A 14,742-nucleotide genomic window follows, 5' to 3' on the forward strand; every position below is an offset into this window, starting at 1 on the left:
TGAGTGACGCTGAGACGTTATGCACATGCTCAAAAACAAGGCAGAAAAATGTTATATGTGTACTGACAATGATAGTATGTACAGTAAAACCTGTTCAAAAGGACATCTGAAAACAAGTAAAACCCTTATTAAGGGACACTTTTTAAGGGATACATAAAAACTAATTTCGTCATCATTTAGAATGGTCTGTCGCGGTTTTCTTGGTTAACTTTCTTTGTAAAAATTTATTGCTTTTTCCTGCCTTTTTGAAGTTTGGGGTGGATGGTGGGGAAAGTCAAATTTATATTTTAACTGATTAATTCCTCGTGCATAGCACGGGGCGTTCCACTAGTTTTTACTAAAGAAAATACTACATTTGATTTACTACGTTATAGTATGATCTCTAATTTCCTGGGAGGGCAACGTCCCATTCACTTTTACCTTCTGACGCCATATTGATTTGTTTTAAAGGGTCATTGAAAAACACAGAAACGATATTACAAAGTTACGAATCTTTAACTTAAATCATTATGAATACTGTGTAAATTCGTCGTATTGTAATGTATTCTCTCGAGTTTCATACATGAAACATAGAAAATTATTTTAATTCTTAAAAATAAATAATAGCAACAGTTTGTCAGAAGGAATAGTAAGGTCTTCACAAATGAATGGTATGACGTGCGGATATATAATTAAGAGAAGTGTGTGGGATGTTATTCACTAATACAGCAAAACGACATTCAATTGTAACAATAAGTGAGAGAATTCTAACGATATAGTCTCAGAGTCAGTTACAGGCAGTGTCCATTTGGAAGTATTCTAACCACGAACAACAATAAACTCGAAACATGGGTAAGCAGACGATTTGTAAAAGTACTTGGGAGAATCTGTTATTCATAGAATGATCGTTTTTCATTGAATTTACGCCTTTATTAGTCAGAATTCGATACGTAAGCTACTCACGTACGATACGCTTCGTAATCTTATCTATAATATACATATGTAAGATTACTCATTGATGGTTCAGTCATCGTTTCACACCTCGTTCGAACAGGTGTTAAAGCTATTTGTAGTTGAAAATGAGGGATCAACAAGAAGCAACCGATAGTTTACCATTGCGTCGACGATTTGATAGTAATTTTAGCGTTGATAGATTTTCTGAAAAAAGTCTGCATGGATTTGATTTTGAAATTCGATCTTGTAGTGAGTTTTTTGAAAAATAAATATATTTTTTAGCAGAATTCATAGATTCAATGTTTAATTTTTTCAGGAAATATGTGTAATGATTGTATGGCCAGAGTGCCCTATGCAACTCTTATTGCAACTATAATGTGTTGCTTAGGGGTGGGTATATTTTGTGGCACAATGTACAGAGGTGTTACATTGGGTTCTTTAATGATGGATCAGGTAAGATTTTAACTGTAATGTATATTATATATTCTACTGTATTTAAAATGTTTATTAATGATTATATATTATAAGGTATTTCACTTACATCTTGGGTGGCTAGAAGCTGTTCAGTTAACTTTTGCAACAATTGGTGCTAGTATGGCAGCTTTAGGTTTTATGATACTGTGTGTTGGTTGTCTCGCAACTGGAGCTACAAGGCATAAAGTATATAGAGCATGGAGATCCAGAGTTGGTGGACGTATTTCTTGTGCTGTTGTATGTATTTTTATTATCATATATTTCTAAAAAAAAAAAAAAAAACAGAATAAGAAAATATATTTTATATTTTCCAGTTCATGACAATCACATACATACTACAACTAGGCTGGCTTCTAATATTTGCATTCTTGGTTATAATTACCTGGATTTTCACTATATTTTGGGGATTATGCAGTAATCCTAGAGTTCAGTCTCTTGATCAATGCATTGATTTCACTCAATTCAGTAAGTGTTTTTCCATTTAAAGAAATTTCTATCAATTTTTTTAAACAAAACGCAATATTATATATAATTTAATTATTGCAGGTTTCATATTCCCAAATAATACAAGAATAGAGGACATGAAGGTATGCGGACCACAAGAGGTAAAGTTGTTTTGTAAAGATTTTGTTGAAAAAGCAGAGGTGATGTTTATTTTGGCTACGGTAGCCACAATGTTAGTGGTGTTAAGTTTGATACATTACTTGATGTGTCTATCTGCCAATTACGCGCATATCCGGGATCACGAGAAATTCCAAGAATTACAAGAACTTCAGTATCTGCAAGAGCCAGGAGATCCAGATTCTCCTCAACCCGGTATGGGAACTTTGGGTTCGCATCATCGTTCTAAAGACAGGTTCTAGGATACGGCCCGCGAGATCTTCGCGATGAATCCTTTATAATTAACATTCCTGTTTAAAAAAGATCGAGAATCTTTTCTCTCCAAGGATTGATAACAGTTTCGTGTTGTTCTTCTCCTACGTACCTAAACTCAGTATTCTACTAATCAATTATTATCACAGTAGTTTACTGACCGAAGATCTTGCGGGAACACATCATGCCGTCCATTATCTGCGACTGTCTTGTAAGCATTTATTTTGTTTTAAAGTTAGAGATAAGTAAAATTTCATTTATATATCGTTGAATTTCAATACATACATGAGAACATTCCATAATTTATATTTGTAAGAAGATAAAATATTTTATTTTCAACGCAAATATATAGTGATTATGCGCGAAGATTAGAAAATATAAGCGCACAGAGTATACTTTTCAAATTGTTTGGTAGATGAAAATATATATAATTATTATCGACCTACATAAATTAGGTACGTAATAGTTGCACAAAAGTATCATTTCGTATTAAAGATTCGATTAACGATGTGTTTGTAAGACTGTTTATAAATACAAACTGTATTGTTAAGCGCTATTCATATCATTAATATGAAGATTTGTTCAATGAAAAATATATAGATCTTTTCATATGTTAGAGTAAAGTAATCATCTGCTCTCATCATACTGGAGGAAAAGTAAAACAAAAATATGATTGATTTTTGTTATTTTTTTTTTTTTAATTTGCTACTTATTACACTTGTATTAAAAAATATGTTCATGTATTTTATATTTTCCTCCGGTATGAATAAGTTAAGTATTATATTAGAGATCTATCACTCTTGTACAATTACCTGAAGAGATTAAATTGTAATGTGAATTATCAGAGAAGACAATAGAAAATTAGTTTAAATTGTATTTTTAATGCACAATACATAACTGTGCCAAATTTATGCGATTTAAACTTACGTCTATATGGAAGAAAAAAACGATCACGTATATATATTACATGTTATTATTGGTAGACAATATTTAACACAAATACCTATGGTTAAGATATGTCACAAGTTCAACTTGCTCAAATTATTTCGTAATTCTGACTATTTCCGACTGTATGATACGTTCAAAAAGTACTATATCGCGCACATTATATAAATACATATCAAATTGGACAGTGAGTTTCATTTATACAAAGTTGCAATAAATAATTGTATGAGAAAAATTACTGTACGAACAAAAGATGGATTTATTATCAAGTTTGTTCTGTATTTGTTTTTTTAAACATTTGTATATTCTTGTAAGATCAAATAAAAAATACTTTCTAATCGACACATACGTTTAGTTGTTTAAAATAGTTTTAAAGTACTTTCAGAATCCTACCATTTTATTATACATTAATAGACAAATTTCATTATGTACAATTAATTACAATCTGTACAAATTTACGATTTAACATGACTTACTCATCAAAAAATTGGAGGTCCAACTCTAGATCAAGAGCACTCATTTCTTGCAAAGTATTGACGAACGTATATCGCGAAAATATCATGTACAACTTCCGAAACCACACATATTGCGACTTGTGTGCAATCATGGCTTTCTGCAAGACAAGAAGCAGTTCCAAAAATTTCATACTTTCTTGTATTAATAGTTAATGCGGTTTTTTCAGAAAATGAAAATTATGAATATATATTGATTCAACACTTACTCTTATGACTTTTCTTTGATCGTATGTCACTAAATACCAGTATGAAGCGCATAATAAACTAACTGGTAAATCTAAGAGTTGCATATATTTTCTAATTATATTCACAGACTCTAACACGTATAGTTTACAATCTGTAAAGAGATTGAATTAGTATTCTATTAAAGTTGGTTTAATTATGGTAATGACATAGATACTAACAGTGTGGTACTTTCTTTTCTATACATAATGCAGCTATGGCAAAATACAGAGAGATATGATTTTTGTGTCTACTTATACCATGCTTGTCAAATGTTACAACTGCATTAATTTTATAACATTCTATGTGATGTAAAATACATTCTGCTACTATCTCTGTTGGCCATTGTACATTTTGATCATCAGGTAACTCTGTGCTCCTATACATGTATTTATTGTACTAAGATAGAAGATTAAAGGGATAGTTTTCGGTGATATTCAGATAAACAAGAATGAATTATTTTACAAAATAATTAAATGAAATAGTGTCTCACATTACTATAGTCACATTAGCTTCTGGAATTCCTAATATTTTTGTACAATCATATAATTCTTCTTTTCTCCTCTTATCCCCACCTACAAGGATGATTGACACTTGATATAGTATTATATGTTATACATTTAATACTTGAAGTATATTTGTTTTATTACAATACAATAAGTTCAATCTTATGCATACCATTGCTAAGACATAGAAGATAAATCTCACTAGCCTTTGATTTTGTTATCCAATATAACAGTGGTCCAAAGAACATGACCTCATCATCAGGATGAGCAGTGACTAACAATATTCTGGCAGGTGGACCTGGAAGCTGCCACGCTGTGTGGCTAACTTTCTTCAAGATTGAATAAAGAAAAATACAAACGCAAAGGTATGCGACAATAGCTATTAACAATTGCCATGAAATTTCTTTAATGTAATACCACCACCAACAAATTATTTCATTAACTTGCATACTAAAATATTCCCTAATAAAATCGAGATCTAACATTTTGAACGACAAGTACGATCTTTTCCACTTACAAATATCACGGTCCTGTCATATTTCCGGAAGAGTGTGTCGTCTCTTCGAAGTTTAGGATAAAATCTCTTTGATTAAAAGAACATTGTAAGGTTATGAAGTATAACCAGATAATTGGATTCAGCGCCATATTTGTTCACATTAATATATGCATAACTATATCATTGCAATACTATTATAATACCTTTTGACAGTTAAAATAGCCAAAAATTTGAGAAACTGATTTAATTATCAAGTACTTGCGTATCAAGTGCAAGTGATGTGTCAAAATCATTAGAATCTAAAATTCCCTATATTTGAAATTTTGTTCGTATATGTTTTCAGCCTGTTTAAAGGACTGTACCTTTTTTATACCGCAGTTCACCAGAGTCCATAACTGCGACGCGCAGGTTGGAAGATGGTGGGGGAACGCAGCGAGCTCTCTGCTAATCGCTTTCCACTTCGTTTGGGAGTATCGCCAATCAGGGCGAAGATGCGCACTGGACAAGCGCGAAGAACGAAAACTGGTCTTTTCGCAGTTATGGACTCTGGTGAACTGCGGTATACATTTCACTTTATAATTAGCTTACGACAATTGTATTTTTGTTAAGTAACTCATTGGATTTATGTTAACTAGTAAAAGTACAATTTATACAACTTACATTATATTCATATGAATTAGACCGTGCCAATATATAATAGTCGAAACATATTTCTAGCACATCAGGTTAGGTTCTACCCGGTAGTATAAAAATTATATAAAAAACAAACATTTTATTATGAAGGAAACACAAGGAAAAGTAGATATATATCGTGACACACCTGTCAGATACTTGGGTAATAAAGAACAGGTTATCAAATGCTGTTATTTAACTTTTCATTGATTTATTTGATTTTAAATTTATTGTTTCCCTGCATTGATACTTGGAACTTCATAAATATTTTATTGTGAGTTTTGTATTAATAATACTTAAAGATTATAATTACTTTTCTAGGATATGCAAATGAGGTAGGAGAAGCCTTCAGGTCTCTAATTCCAAATTCAGTAGTATGGTTCAGTTACATTGTATCCACTGGATATGTTTTTGCAGATACAATTGACAAAGGTTTACAAGCCTATCGTGTAAGTTAAATGTAAAAAAAAGTTGTCTAGCAAATAGATTGAAAATATAATAAATGTATTATATTTTAGAAAAATCCAAACGCAACAAAAGATGTTCTAATTTCTATGAGTGATACTTTACTATGGCAGTCATTTGCATCAGTGATCATTCCTGGCTTTACAATTAACAGAATTTGCACTGCTGTTCAATATGTACAAAAGAGTAATGTGGCCTTAAAAAGTCGATGGATTCCCACAATTGTTGGTTTGGCATCCATACCTTTTATAATACATCCTATAGATGCTGCTGTGGAAGAAGCAATGAATATGACTTATAGAAAGTGGATAGGATATTATCCTAAATGACCACTACTTTAAAATGTGTATATGAAGCTGTAGGATTTGCTAAAAGTATATTTTAAGTTTGCTTAATTTGAAAGGGAAATACTGCATTATTGCAGTCAAGAATTGTATACATTTTGTTATATTGTACATATTAAATTTTGTGTTTCAATATTATAAAACACTGTATATTGAATATACACTCTACATCAAAATTATATGCAGCTAATAATAAAATGCATTAAATTGTTATTTTTCTATTTTCACTTTTCGATTTGCTTTCGAACTTGGGGGAGTTGGGGGAAGTCAGGAGAGTCGAGAAAGACAGGTAGATTCCGTCATAGAATTCCCTATCTTTCAAATAACAATTGACACTTCTCTTTATCTAAGAGAAGCCCGAGTTGCATGAGACTGTACATGATTCAGTGGTACATATTTGAAACTAGAGTAAACGAAGTAGAATCGTCCACTATATAGTCAGCCGCGGTGAAAATGTTAGTTTACCGGAAATCTCATAATGCGCCGAAACTAAGATATATTTTAAATTTTAATTATTTAAAATATCGATTCGTAAATCGGTCGTTTGCTCGAGAAAGTTGAAATGAAATAAACGGGTCTGGTTGAAAACCAATTAATAATTACCGCATACGGAAGATCATAACTCGTAGGCCACGTTTATTTTTCCCATTTATCGTTTTGTCGAGTCGGACGAGCTAGCCGCAGAACAATGGCTCGACATTGCGTAGGAACGAATAGCCTGTCATACCTGTGACATATATTTTTTTTGTCGCAAGTACAATCACCACGTCAGTCAAGAAGAAAAACTGATCGTATTTCTTTGCTCATGGGAATAACCTCGTGGTCTTGTAAGACGAATACCGTCCCGTATATAAATATTTTGATGAATTATCTATAACTATGAATCTTAACAGTTCATATAAAAAGTAATGGCAGGTCTAGAGGGGGATGATCGTTCCATCCATACGTATCGTAATTTTTGTTTTTTTCATAATGCATTAATAATTCAATTAAACAAATTTGAAATTATAAAAAACAAGATTCAATTTTCCGTAAAATTCAACACCCACTCATACGAGTTATAATCAAAATATTTAGAGGTCAAGTAGAAGTTGATTTGCGAAGTGGCATTAATTCCTCGTTAATTATTTTTTCTACAGTTATTGCGCATTACCGCATTATACTACCTTTCGAGGAGCTAGCGTAATACAATTTACTGCTGTTCGAGTTGCAAATAAAACGCGCAAAGAATCCGCGTCTCGAGGATTCACGCGATTACGAAATTTCATGTATCCGTCTTCGCCATAGGATTTATGGCACAATAATAACGGGATGCATTGAAAGAGAAGTATTTTGATATCGACAGTAACATACGATCGCTTGTAGGTAATCTTACGAGTCGTAGTTTATTTTTATAGTAAAATTTGCGAATAAAGTATGAATCAAAATTCTTTTGGAAAAAATAGTAATTTAAAAACAGTCAAACATGGATTAAAGTGCATAGGGTGTTTTAAAAGGGCACAATTTTCGCTTACGAAAGGAGAGAAAAGGATAATAAAGGAGAATACTTACTCAGGCGCCCCGTTACGAATTGACACATCTAAGTGGTGGTCGATTTTTCACGGGACCCTATAATAATCTTGACAGCTTTTCAGTAGTCTATGGTCGACCCTCGTAATAAGCTTAACCAGTCCACCGTGATATAATTTATAGAGGCCACTTGTTTACAGCTAATTATGGCGGCACGCGGACAACCGTAAAATTTTTTTGTGACACGCGTTTCGGATTACATTGTAAATCCTGTGGAATTTCTATCGAAACTTACGTAACGCGATTTCGATCCCTCAAAGATTCAATGTAACTCGAAAACGCTTCTATTTATAATAAAGGAATAAACCTGAAGGTTTTACTACTTGCAAGTTACAATTAAATTTGTATAAACAATGATTGCGACTACATATTCATTGTCGCAGGAGGTTCTTGGAACAATGACAGTGATTTGTAACTTACAGAAAAAAATAGTTTCCTAACATCGACCCTTAAAACTATCGAACAATAACGCGAAGAGGTCTTTAATCGATAGAAAGCAATGCGTCGCCTCGGTACACGCCTCCGTCACAAAACGAGCCTCGCGATAAGGTTATGTCTCGTGAGTCGAACAGAGGGCGCGTATACACTCGTATACGTTCAGGTATGTGTGCTATCGGTGCGAATAACGGTGCAACGGAGAAAGAAGATCGAAGAACGTAGCGCGAGAAGAAAAGGGACGGATAAAAAAAAAGAAAGAGCGACGGCTTGGTTGCGAGAGGGGCCCGGTAAACGTGCAGGGGTAAGAGAAAGAAGAAAATAAGACGGAAGAAGATAGAGTGGCACGGTTGAAGGGAGAATAAAGGAGGGAGGAGGAGAGTATTTCGCGGGCGCGAGAGGTAAAGATTCTCATGAAACCTGTGGCATTTCGCGAGGCACTCTTCTCTTCGGTATACGCCGAACAGGGATCGATAGCGCCTCGTCAGAGACGAGGAGAATCAGGCGGCAGGCTATTTCGAGCAACAACACGGCGGCAGAAGCAGCAGAAGCAGTAGCAACGACAGAAGCGTCCCGTCCGCCGCCAGAGATCCGCAGCCATTCTACGGCCATGTCTGCCGGCGCACGGGGTTGGTTACGCCCGAGCGGGGTCTTGCCGGCCAATCGGATGGAAGCGCGGAAGGTCCCGCGCCGTGGTCGTGGCCAATGGGCGTAGCCGTTCTAGCGAGGCGCGCGACGACTTGTCGAAGTAGAGGGGGTAGTCCTCGCGACTGTCACAGGTGCAGCCAGTTGGCTGGCGAACTCGAAGCGAGCATGCTCGGGATTGCCGCGTTGTTCGTTGCGTGTCGCTGATCGAACCTTGTCCCGTTCGCCCGATTTCTTTCATTCGTTCGCGTTCTCCGGGTCATCTCGTCGACTCGAGTTTCATTTATCCGTCACGCTTATCTCCGAGCATCAACACACGAATACCAGTGCGAATTTTCATTAAAAATCGCACAGTTCCAGACTACTTGTTCGACTGAAAAAAAAAAAAAACGGCAACAAGGTTTCGTTGTGAATGTAACAGGCTCACCGGAGCTCTTGATGCTGTCCGTCGCGCGGACGCGCAAGCCGCGTCTGAGAGATTTGCCGCGATACCGGTCCCATCGGCGCCATGATCCACCACGGACTGTTTAGGTTCGAACAGGGACGATCTTAACGCGGCTAGTGGTGCCAATGTGCCGGCGGTACCGGCCTGTCAGCTGAGAAACACGAGGGATGAACAACGGTGCGCGAAGAATCGGAGGACTCATTGGTTCGGTGAGTTCTCGGTAGAACTATACCTACTACAGAGAAACCTAACCGAATAAACTAAGAAAAGAATTTGCAAACTGAACATCCCCAAGGAGTGACAACGGGAACGTATTGCAATAGAAAAAAACGCGAACAAGATCGACTTTTGACTTAAGGAAAAGGACGAAATTGTCGAAATAACGAGTGTGTGCTGGCAAGAAGAAAAAGGGGGAAAAAAAGAAAAACTGGCAGCCGAGGGGGGAAGTGTGAGAAGTGCGATTTAACAGCCGTTGGGATAACACCGCAGTAAAAGTGGGTGCACTGGGGCCCTCGGGACCGTTCGGCCGATACGGGCCCGTGGAAGGTGGGCCTGGTGGTGGTCCCGGGCCCGGCGAGGGAGTGGGGACAGGGGTGGCCGCAGTCGCGGCTGGGGAGGTGGAGGGCTACGGGGGCGCCGGGGGCGGGGGTGGGGGCCCCGGGGGGGTTGGTACCCCCCGAATAAGGGTCGCGACCCTCGGCGGGCCTTGCTGCGCACCCCTGCCCGTCACCCAAGCCTGTAACATAGGTAAGTTGCATATGTAGTTTTTCTCATTTTTTCTACCCTATCTGTCGCCAAGCCATTGAACAATGATTTAATCCTTTTCAAGGAGTTCCAAGAGGTTTTCATTTATTTAATTGAATTAAGAAGTAGTGGTTAATTAACATGGATAAGTTTTACTAGTCATTTACGGTTCGTCTTAGTCATCTTCGAGTATGAAACAAAACTAGTGGAAGAAAATATTGCGAAAGTTATTTACTTCCGAACATTATTTGCCAGTCATTTATTTTAAATCGAAGGATTTTCTCCTTCGAAGGCAGTTTTTCGCGATTCGAGCGAAGAGAAACGGTTCCTCCTCAATTTTTTTAATTTTTTTTTTTTATAAAGATCGTAGAAACACCGTTCCGTTCGCTTATCGTGATTGATCGTACTGTAATTTGGATGTCATAGGAACGCGTGTTTTTTTATCCACGTTGATGGATTATACCGCGGTTCGAATCTAACGAGGATAAATTTGTTTCGGACAGGGTTGAACATTCGTCGAAATACGCGTCATTGTGCGTGACGAACGAGCGATTCGAGGAAATCGTAATCTTCTTGGATGGAAATGCATGCGGGATTATTATCCAATACGTTTTCTCGTGAAAAATGATACCGATTAAAAGAAAAAAAGAACTACAAACCTCGGAATCTAATGTTTATCCGCACAGTTTTTCGCTATAACAAATGCGGAAATTATTTTCAAATAGTCTGGAAGAAGATGATTTATATCAAACACGTTCAATTGGAATCTTAATTGAAAAGCAATGAATTTTAAAGCATGCTGGTATCGAATTCTAGCGACGGGAGGATGCTATGTAGTCGTAGATTAATAAAAACAATATTTACAAAACGTCATTGATTAAAAATGGACAATCGTTGATGACCGTTTAATATATACTACTTAGGCACTCTTATTTCTCATATTAATTAGCCTACTCCGCTTTGAAATTCCCTAAAGCGCGTTAAATTAACCGTGGAACGATAACACTGGATCAGTAGTGAAATTCATATTTTCAAATAAGACACTCGAGACTTTCATCTAATATCTGAAAAGAATAATTTAACGCGTAGAAAATAAAAATGGTAAAAAAGTCTAGAATTAAATTAAAATAGTTTCTGTCTCCATCGTTCACTGTCCGTAATTTAAATATCATCTTTTCCCGGCACTTTCGGTATTCCATTACGCTGTACATCTTTTGTTCTTTATTCTTTTAAGACGTTCCCGTAGATAGCGTGCAAACTTAAACCGCGAAAGGGTTTCCAAGAGCGCATTACCATATTCCAGAGGGTGGTTCGAAGAAAAATATTGACACTGAACGTATCGGATCACACTTGACTTGATGGATTTACGTAGACCTGCAATCGTATCGATTACCAATTCACCGTGAGGATTGCTCATTGTCTTGTATTAATTATTCGACCAATTAACCCTTCAAAATCGACATCGCCGGTGCTACATAAATGTTCATTCGTAAAATCGTCTCGAAATTTATTGACATAATGAAACTTTTATTGCCACTGGGTCAGAGGAATTAACCTTCCTGTAGTATGCATCGAAAATTGAATATTTAAAATTGTTGAGTAAATTTTTATTTTGAAAATGAAGGTAAAAAATTAATAAAAACAATAAAGGAACTGGGTTCGCGTGAGGGTTAAGGAAGATTATTTTCCTTGCGTGGAAGTATTTTCATCAAGGAGAAGATCGTAACGAAAGGGTTAAAAAAGTTGATTAAGTGATACAAATTGGAAACTAGAGTTGGCACGATAAAATGACGGAGGTAAAGATGGCACGCGTCACACGGTTGATAGAAAAGAATTGGATTAATCGAGCCCCGTATTCGGTTTGCCCGTCCAAGGGTTCTCGTATCACGTACACTTAATCCTGATCTGGTTTGGACGATTCCAGGAAATCTTTCTCCCCCGGAGCGACTTTTTCCTTTTTTCCGCGCGATTCAAGCCGTGAAATCGCCTCGTGATATCTGACTTAACAAGTAGGAAGGTCGGCTGGATTAACAGGGAATGTATTCCTGACAGATGTTCTACTCGTTTACGTTCGTTCGGTACTTCGTTAGTCGTTTGTCAATTAATCCTTAGAAGCGAGATGAAGTTGATCGCTTCAATATGCCTGAGGATAATTTCATTTTTGCGCTATATAAAAACAGTTAACGTAAAGGTGACTAAACTTAGAACTTTTATCACCACGATTGATAAAATAAACGTTATAAATTTTCGTTACTAAATTCAACAATTTTCGCCTACGTTAGGTTAACTCTAAGGGTTGAATTTCAAACTAGAAATTTAAAAAAATTTTAAAGTACTTGGATGAATAACGCTTGTCATCTACGGGATGACTCGCGATCATCGAGAGTCATCAGAGAATTTGCAGGTGTAACATGACCGCGTCTACTCTCGCGTGGAACGGAAAATTCTTCGTGGGAACCCAATTTCAGCGTGGAAATTACTCGTAAGTCGATTTCGCATGGAACGATTTAAATCTTGAGGTAACCACGGGGTGGTTGGCTCGGTACGGGATCCTGTTTCTCCTTTTTTCTTCTCGCCCACCCGCGAAACGGAGGGAGATGAGATGCGCAAGGTCAGACTTTAAGGGTGGGAGAAGGGTTGCTAGGTTGACAACCCTGCCAGCGGGGTTGGAACTCCGCCCATTGGTGGAAACCGCGAAAAAAAGAGAGGAGTGAACCCTAGAGGGTTTACAATGGCGAAAAAAGAAGTCAGAGGTCGAGAGAGGAGAACGATTTAGATATAAATGAAGAAATAGAGTGAGGAGCGAGAGACATCCGAGTCGAAACAACCGAGTAATAAAGGAGAATCTCGTCCACGAATGTTAATTAACAACGAATCGTAATTGTGTTACGAGTACATTCGTCTCATCGAAATACACTCGCTTTGATGATCATCGATAAACAATTATCAAATCATAAAGACGTATGATCATTAAAATTGACAGTGTAATAGATTGTCGAGTGGTTTCTTGGAGTAGGAATTGTGATCAAGTATCAGTCTAGTATGTTTTTCTAAGTAGTTTCATTTCCACTTGATTTACTCCATTTTTTTTTTTGTTTTTTTTTGTTAATTTATTGCTATTGAGTGGTGTCACGAATCCTCTCTTATTTCTATCTGTCTATCATTCAAATGCACCAATTGCAATTGGAAAACTATTTGTAATAACCAGTAGTAATTATCAATTGGTAATTTTAAAGAATTGATAGAGTACAATGTAACTGAATAATTAATAAATGTCTGACTACATATGTTCGTTTCTACTATGACAGTAACCTGTTCACACGTGCGCCATAGTGAAACAAGCCATGTGTTATAAGACGTATCAAAATTAATTTTTAATTCTCCATTATTAACATAACAGCAATGCTACTAAAAAATTTTATATTCATCTCTTTGATGAATCATATGATTATATAAAATTTGAGGCGCCGGCCATCGTTGTTAACATGTTAAACTACTTAGGATCACATTTCCTTCATCTTTTTACAATTTTTTCTATATCAGTACTAGAGATGCGTAACACTTTTATCGCCGAGATTGACAACGACAACGAAGAAGTTGTACGGTGTTTACGGTCGAGCTACATTCTACACAGTTCCTTATCCTGCACCGTAATCAAAGCGTTGTAATTAAGAAAAAAAATTACTATACAGTACGTGGTTCGTTATGCACGTGCGCAGACGTGACAAGTGCGACCGATTTTCAGGCGACTTTGAATCCAATCGACAATGGAGTATGTTTCGAACACGCGTTACACTTGTATTTAATCGGACCCTAATTATGCTACAACTACAATTATAATTAATTTTACCGTGGTTACCGATACTAGTTTCCCTAATTAGACGACAGAAAAACATTTTCCATCGTATAAACATGGGCCGTATTAAGAATTTCCTAACGTTACTTGCAATTTAAATAATTAACCAACTTTTTTCTCTCCGTTCGCAGAACAAGCTGCAAAATAAAAATAAGACGATTTAAAAATGCGACACCGTTTTTTGCACGATGTCGAGCTAGCGTTTTGAAAATAAAACGACTCGTCGGATCGCAGCCGTGTACCATCAACTTTTCTCTGCGCTCGACGTTTCCGCGCGAACCGATATTTTCTAAACGCGTTTGCAACATAAATTTACTAGACGCGAAACTGGAATGGCTAAGGATTGCTAGAATTATAACCCTTTCGTTACCGCTGTCTTTACTAAAAAATGTATCTCTAAATTTCTTCATGTAAATTAGCCGGTGGCACCGCAAATTTAATATAAACGAAGGAAAAAGAATTAAGAAAATTCTACGTACCACTAATATTATATTAATTTTCAATTAGAAAACGAAGCGATAGCATTTTGAATAATTAAAATTGTAACGTATCGTGCTCGTTAATGTACCAGTGCAAATAAAGTAATTTGAATTGCGAACCAGG

General features: G+C 36.4%; 2 protein-coding genes and 1 long non-coding RNA gene across 8 annotated transcripts in view; 1 reads left to right on the forward strand and 2 right to left on the reverse strand.

The window, feature by feature from the left end:
- The first annotated feature begins 21 nt into the window (after positions 1-21).
- On the forward strand, positions 22-6,085 carry M6 (neuronal membrane glycoprotein M6). Of its 5 annotated transcripts, none has more exons than XM_076692555.1 (8): positions 22-831; positions 1,034-1,182; positions 1,250-1,386; positions 1,462-1,644; positions 1,722-1,872; positions 1,954-4,833; positions 5,343-5,813; positions 5,958-6,085. In XM_076692555.1, the coding sequence occupies exons 2-6, from the start codon at positions 1,059-1,061 to the stop codon at positions 2,268-2,270; spliced, it is 912 nt and encodes a 303-aa protein (XP_076548670.1). In that variant the 5' UTR covers positions 22-831; positions 1,034-1,058; the 3' UTR covers positions 2,271-4,833; positions 5,343-5,813; positions 5,958-6,085. The 5 variants fall into 5 exon arrangements, with proteins under 5 accessions (XP_076548670.1, XP_076548671.1, XP_076548672.1 ...); XM_076692556.1 differs by having other exon boundaries at positions 5,343-5,689; XM_076692557.1 differs by having other exon boundaries at positions 5,343-5,523.
- On the reverse strand, positions 2,958-5,272 carry PIG-L (phosphatidylinositol glycan anchor biosynthesis class L). Of its 2 annotated transcripts, XM_034340571.2 has the most exons (6): positions 4,986-5,272; positions 4,641-4,918; positions 4,456-4,537; positions 4,145-4,341; positions 3,947-4,077; positions 2,958-3,838 (listed from the first exon to the last, which is right to left on the reverse strand). In XM_034340571.2, exons 2-6 carry the CDS (start codon positions 4,915-4,917, stop codon positions 3,698-3,700), a joined length of 828 nt encoding a protein of 275 aa, XP_034196462.1. In that variant the 5' UTR covers position 4,918; positions 4,986-5,272; the 3' UTR covers positions 2,958-3,697. The 2 variants fall into 2 exon arrangements, with proteins under 2 accessions (XP_034196462.1, XP_034196461.1); XM_034340570.2 differs by having other exon boundaries at positions 4,641-5,272.
- A 5,594-nt stretch (positions 6,086-11,679) lies between the features above and the next one.
- The window catches only part of LOC117611990 (uncharacterized), a 53,880-nt gene continuing 50,817 nt past the window's right edge, over positions 11,680-14,742 (reverse strand). Inside the window, exon 3 of the long non-coding RNA XR_004583286.2 lies at positions 11,680-14,276. This is a non-coding gene — a long non-coding RNA (uncharacterized LOC117611990). The remainder of the gene's footprint in view (positions 14,277-14,742) is intronic.

This window comes from Osmia lignaria, chromosome 15 (genome assembly GCF_051020975.1).
Source record: "Osmia lignaria lignaria isolate PbOS001 chromosome 15, iyOsmLign1, whole genome shotgun sequence".
NCBI lineage: Eukaryota > Metazoa > Arthropoda > Insecta > Hymenoptera > Megachilidae > Osmia > Osmia lignaria.

Coding starts and splice junctions, on each gene's coding strand:
- M6 (XM_076692555.1), top strand. CDS start 1,059: ATGAGGGATCAACAAGAAGCAACCGATAGTTTACCATTGCGTCGACGA. Junction 1,387..1,461: donor GTTCTTTAATGATGGATCAG/GTAAGATTTTAA, acceptor ATATATTATAAG/GTATTTCACTTACATCTTGG. Junction 1,873..1,953: donor CATTGATTTCACTCAATTCA/GTAAGTGTTTTT, acceptor TAATTATTGCAG/GTTTCATATTCCCAAATAAT.
- PIG-L (XM_034340570.2), bottom strand. CDS start 4,953: ATGTTAGATCTCGATTTTATTAGGGAATATTTTAGTATGCAAGTTAAT. Junction 4,538..4,640: donor TCTTCTATGTCTTAGCAATG/GTATGCATAAGA, acceptor TCATCCTTGTAG/GTGGGGATAAGAGGAGAAAA. Junction 4,078..4,144: donor AGAAAAGAAAGTACCACACT/GTTAGTATCTAT, acceptor ATCTCTTTACAG/ATTGTAAACTATACGTGTTA.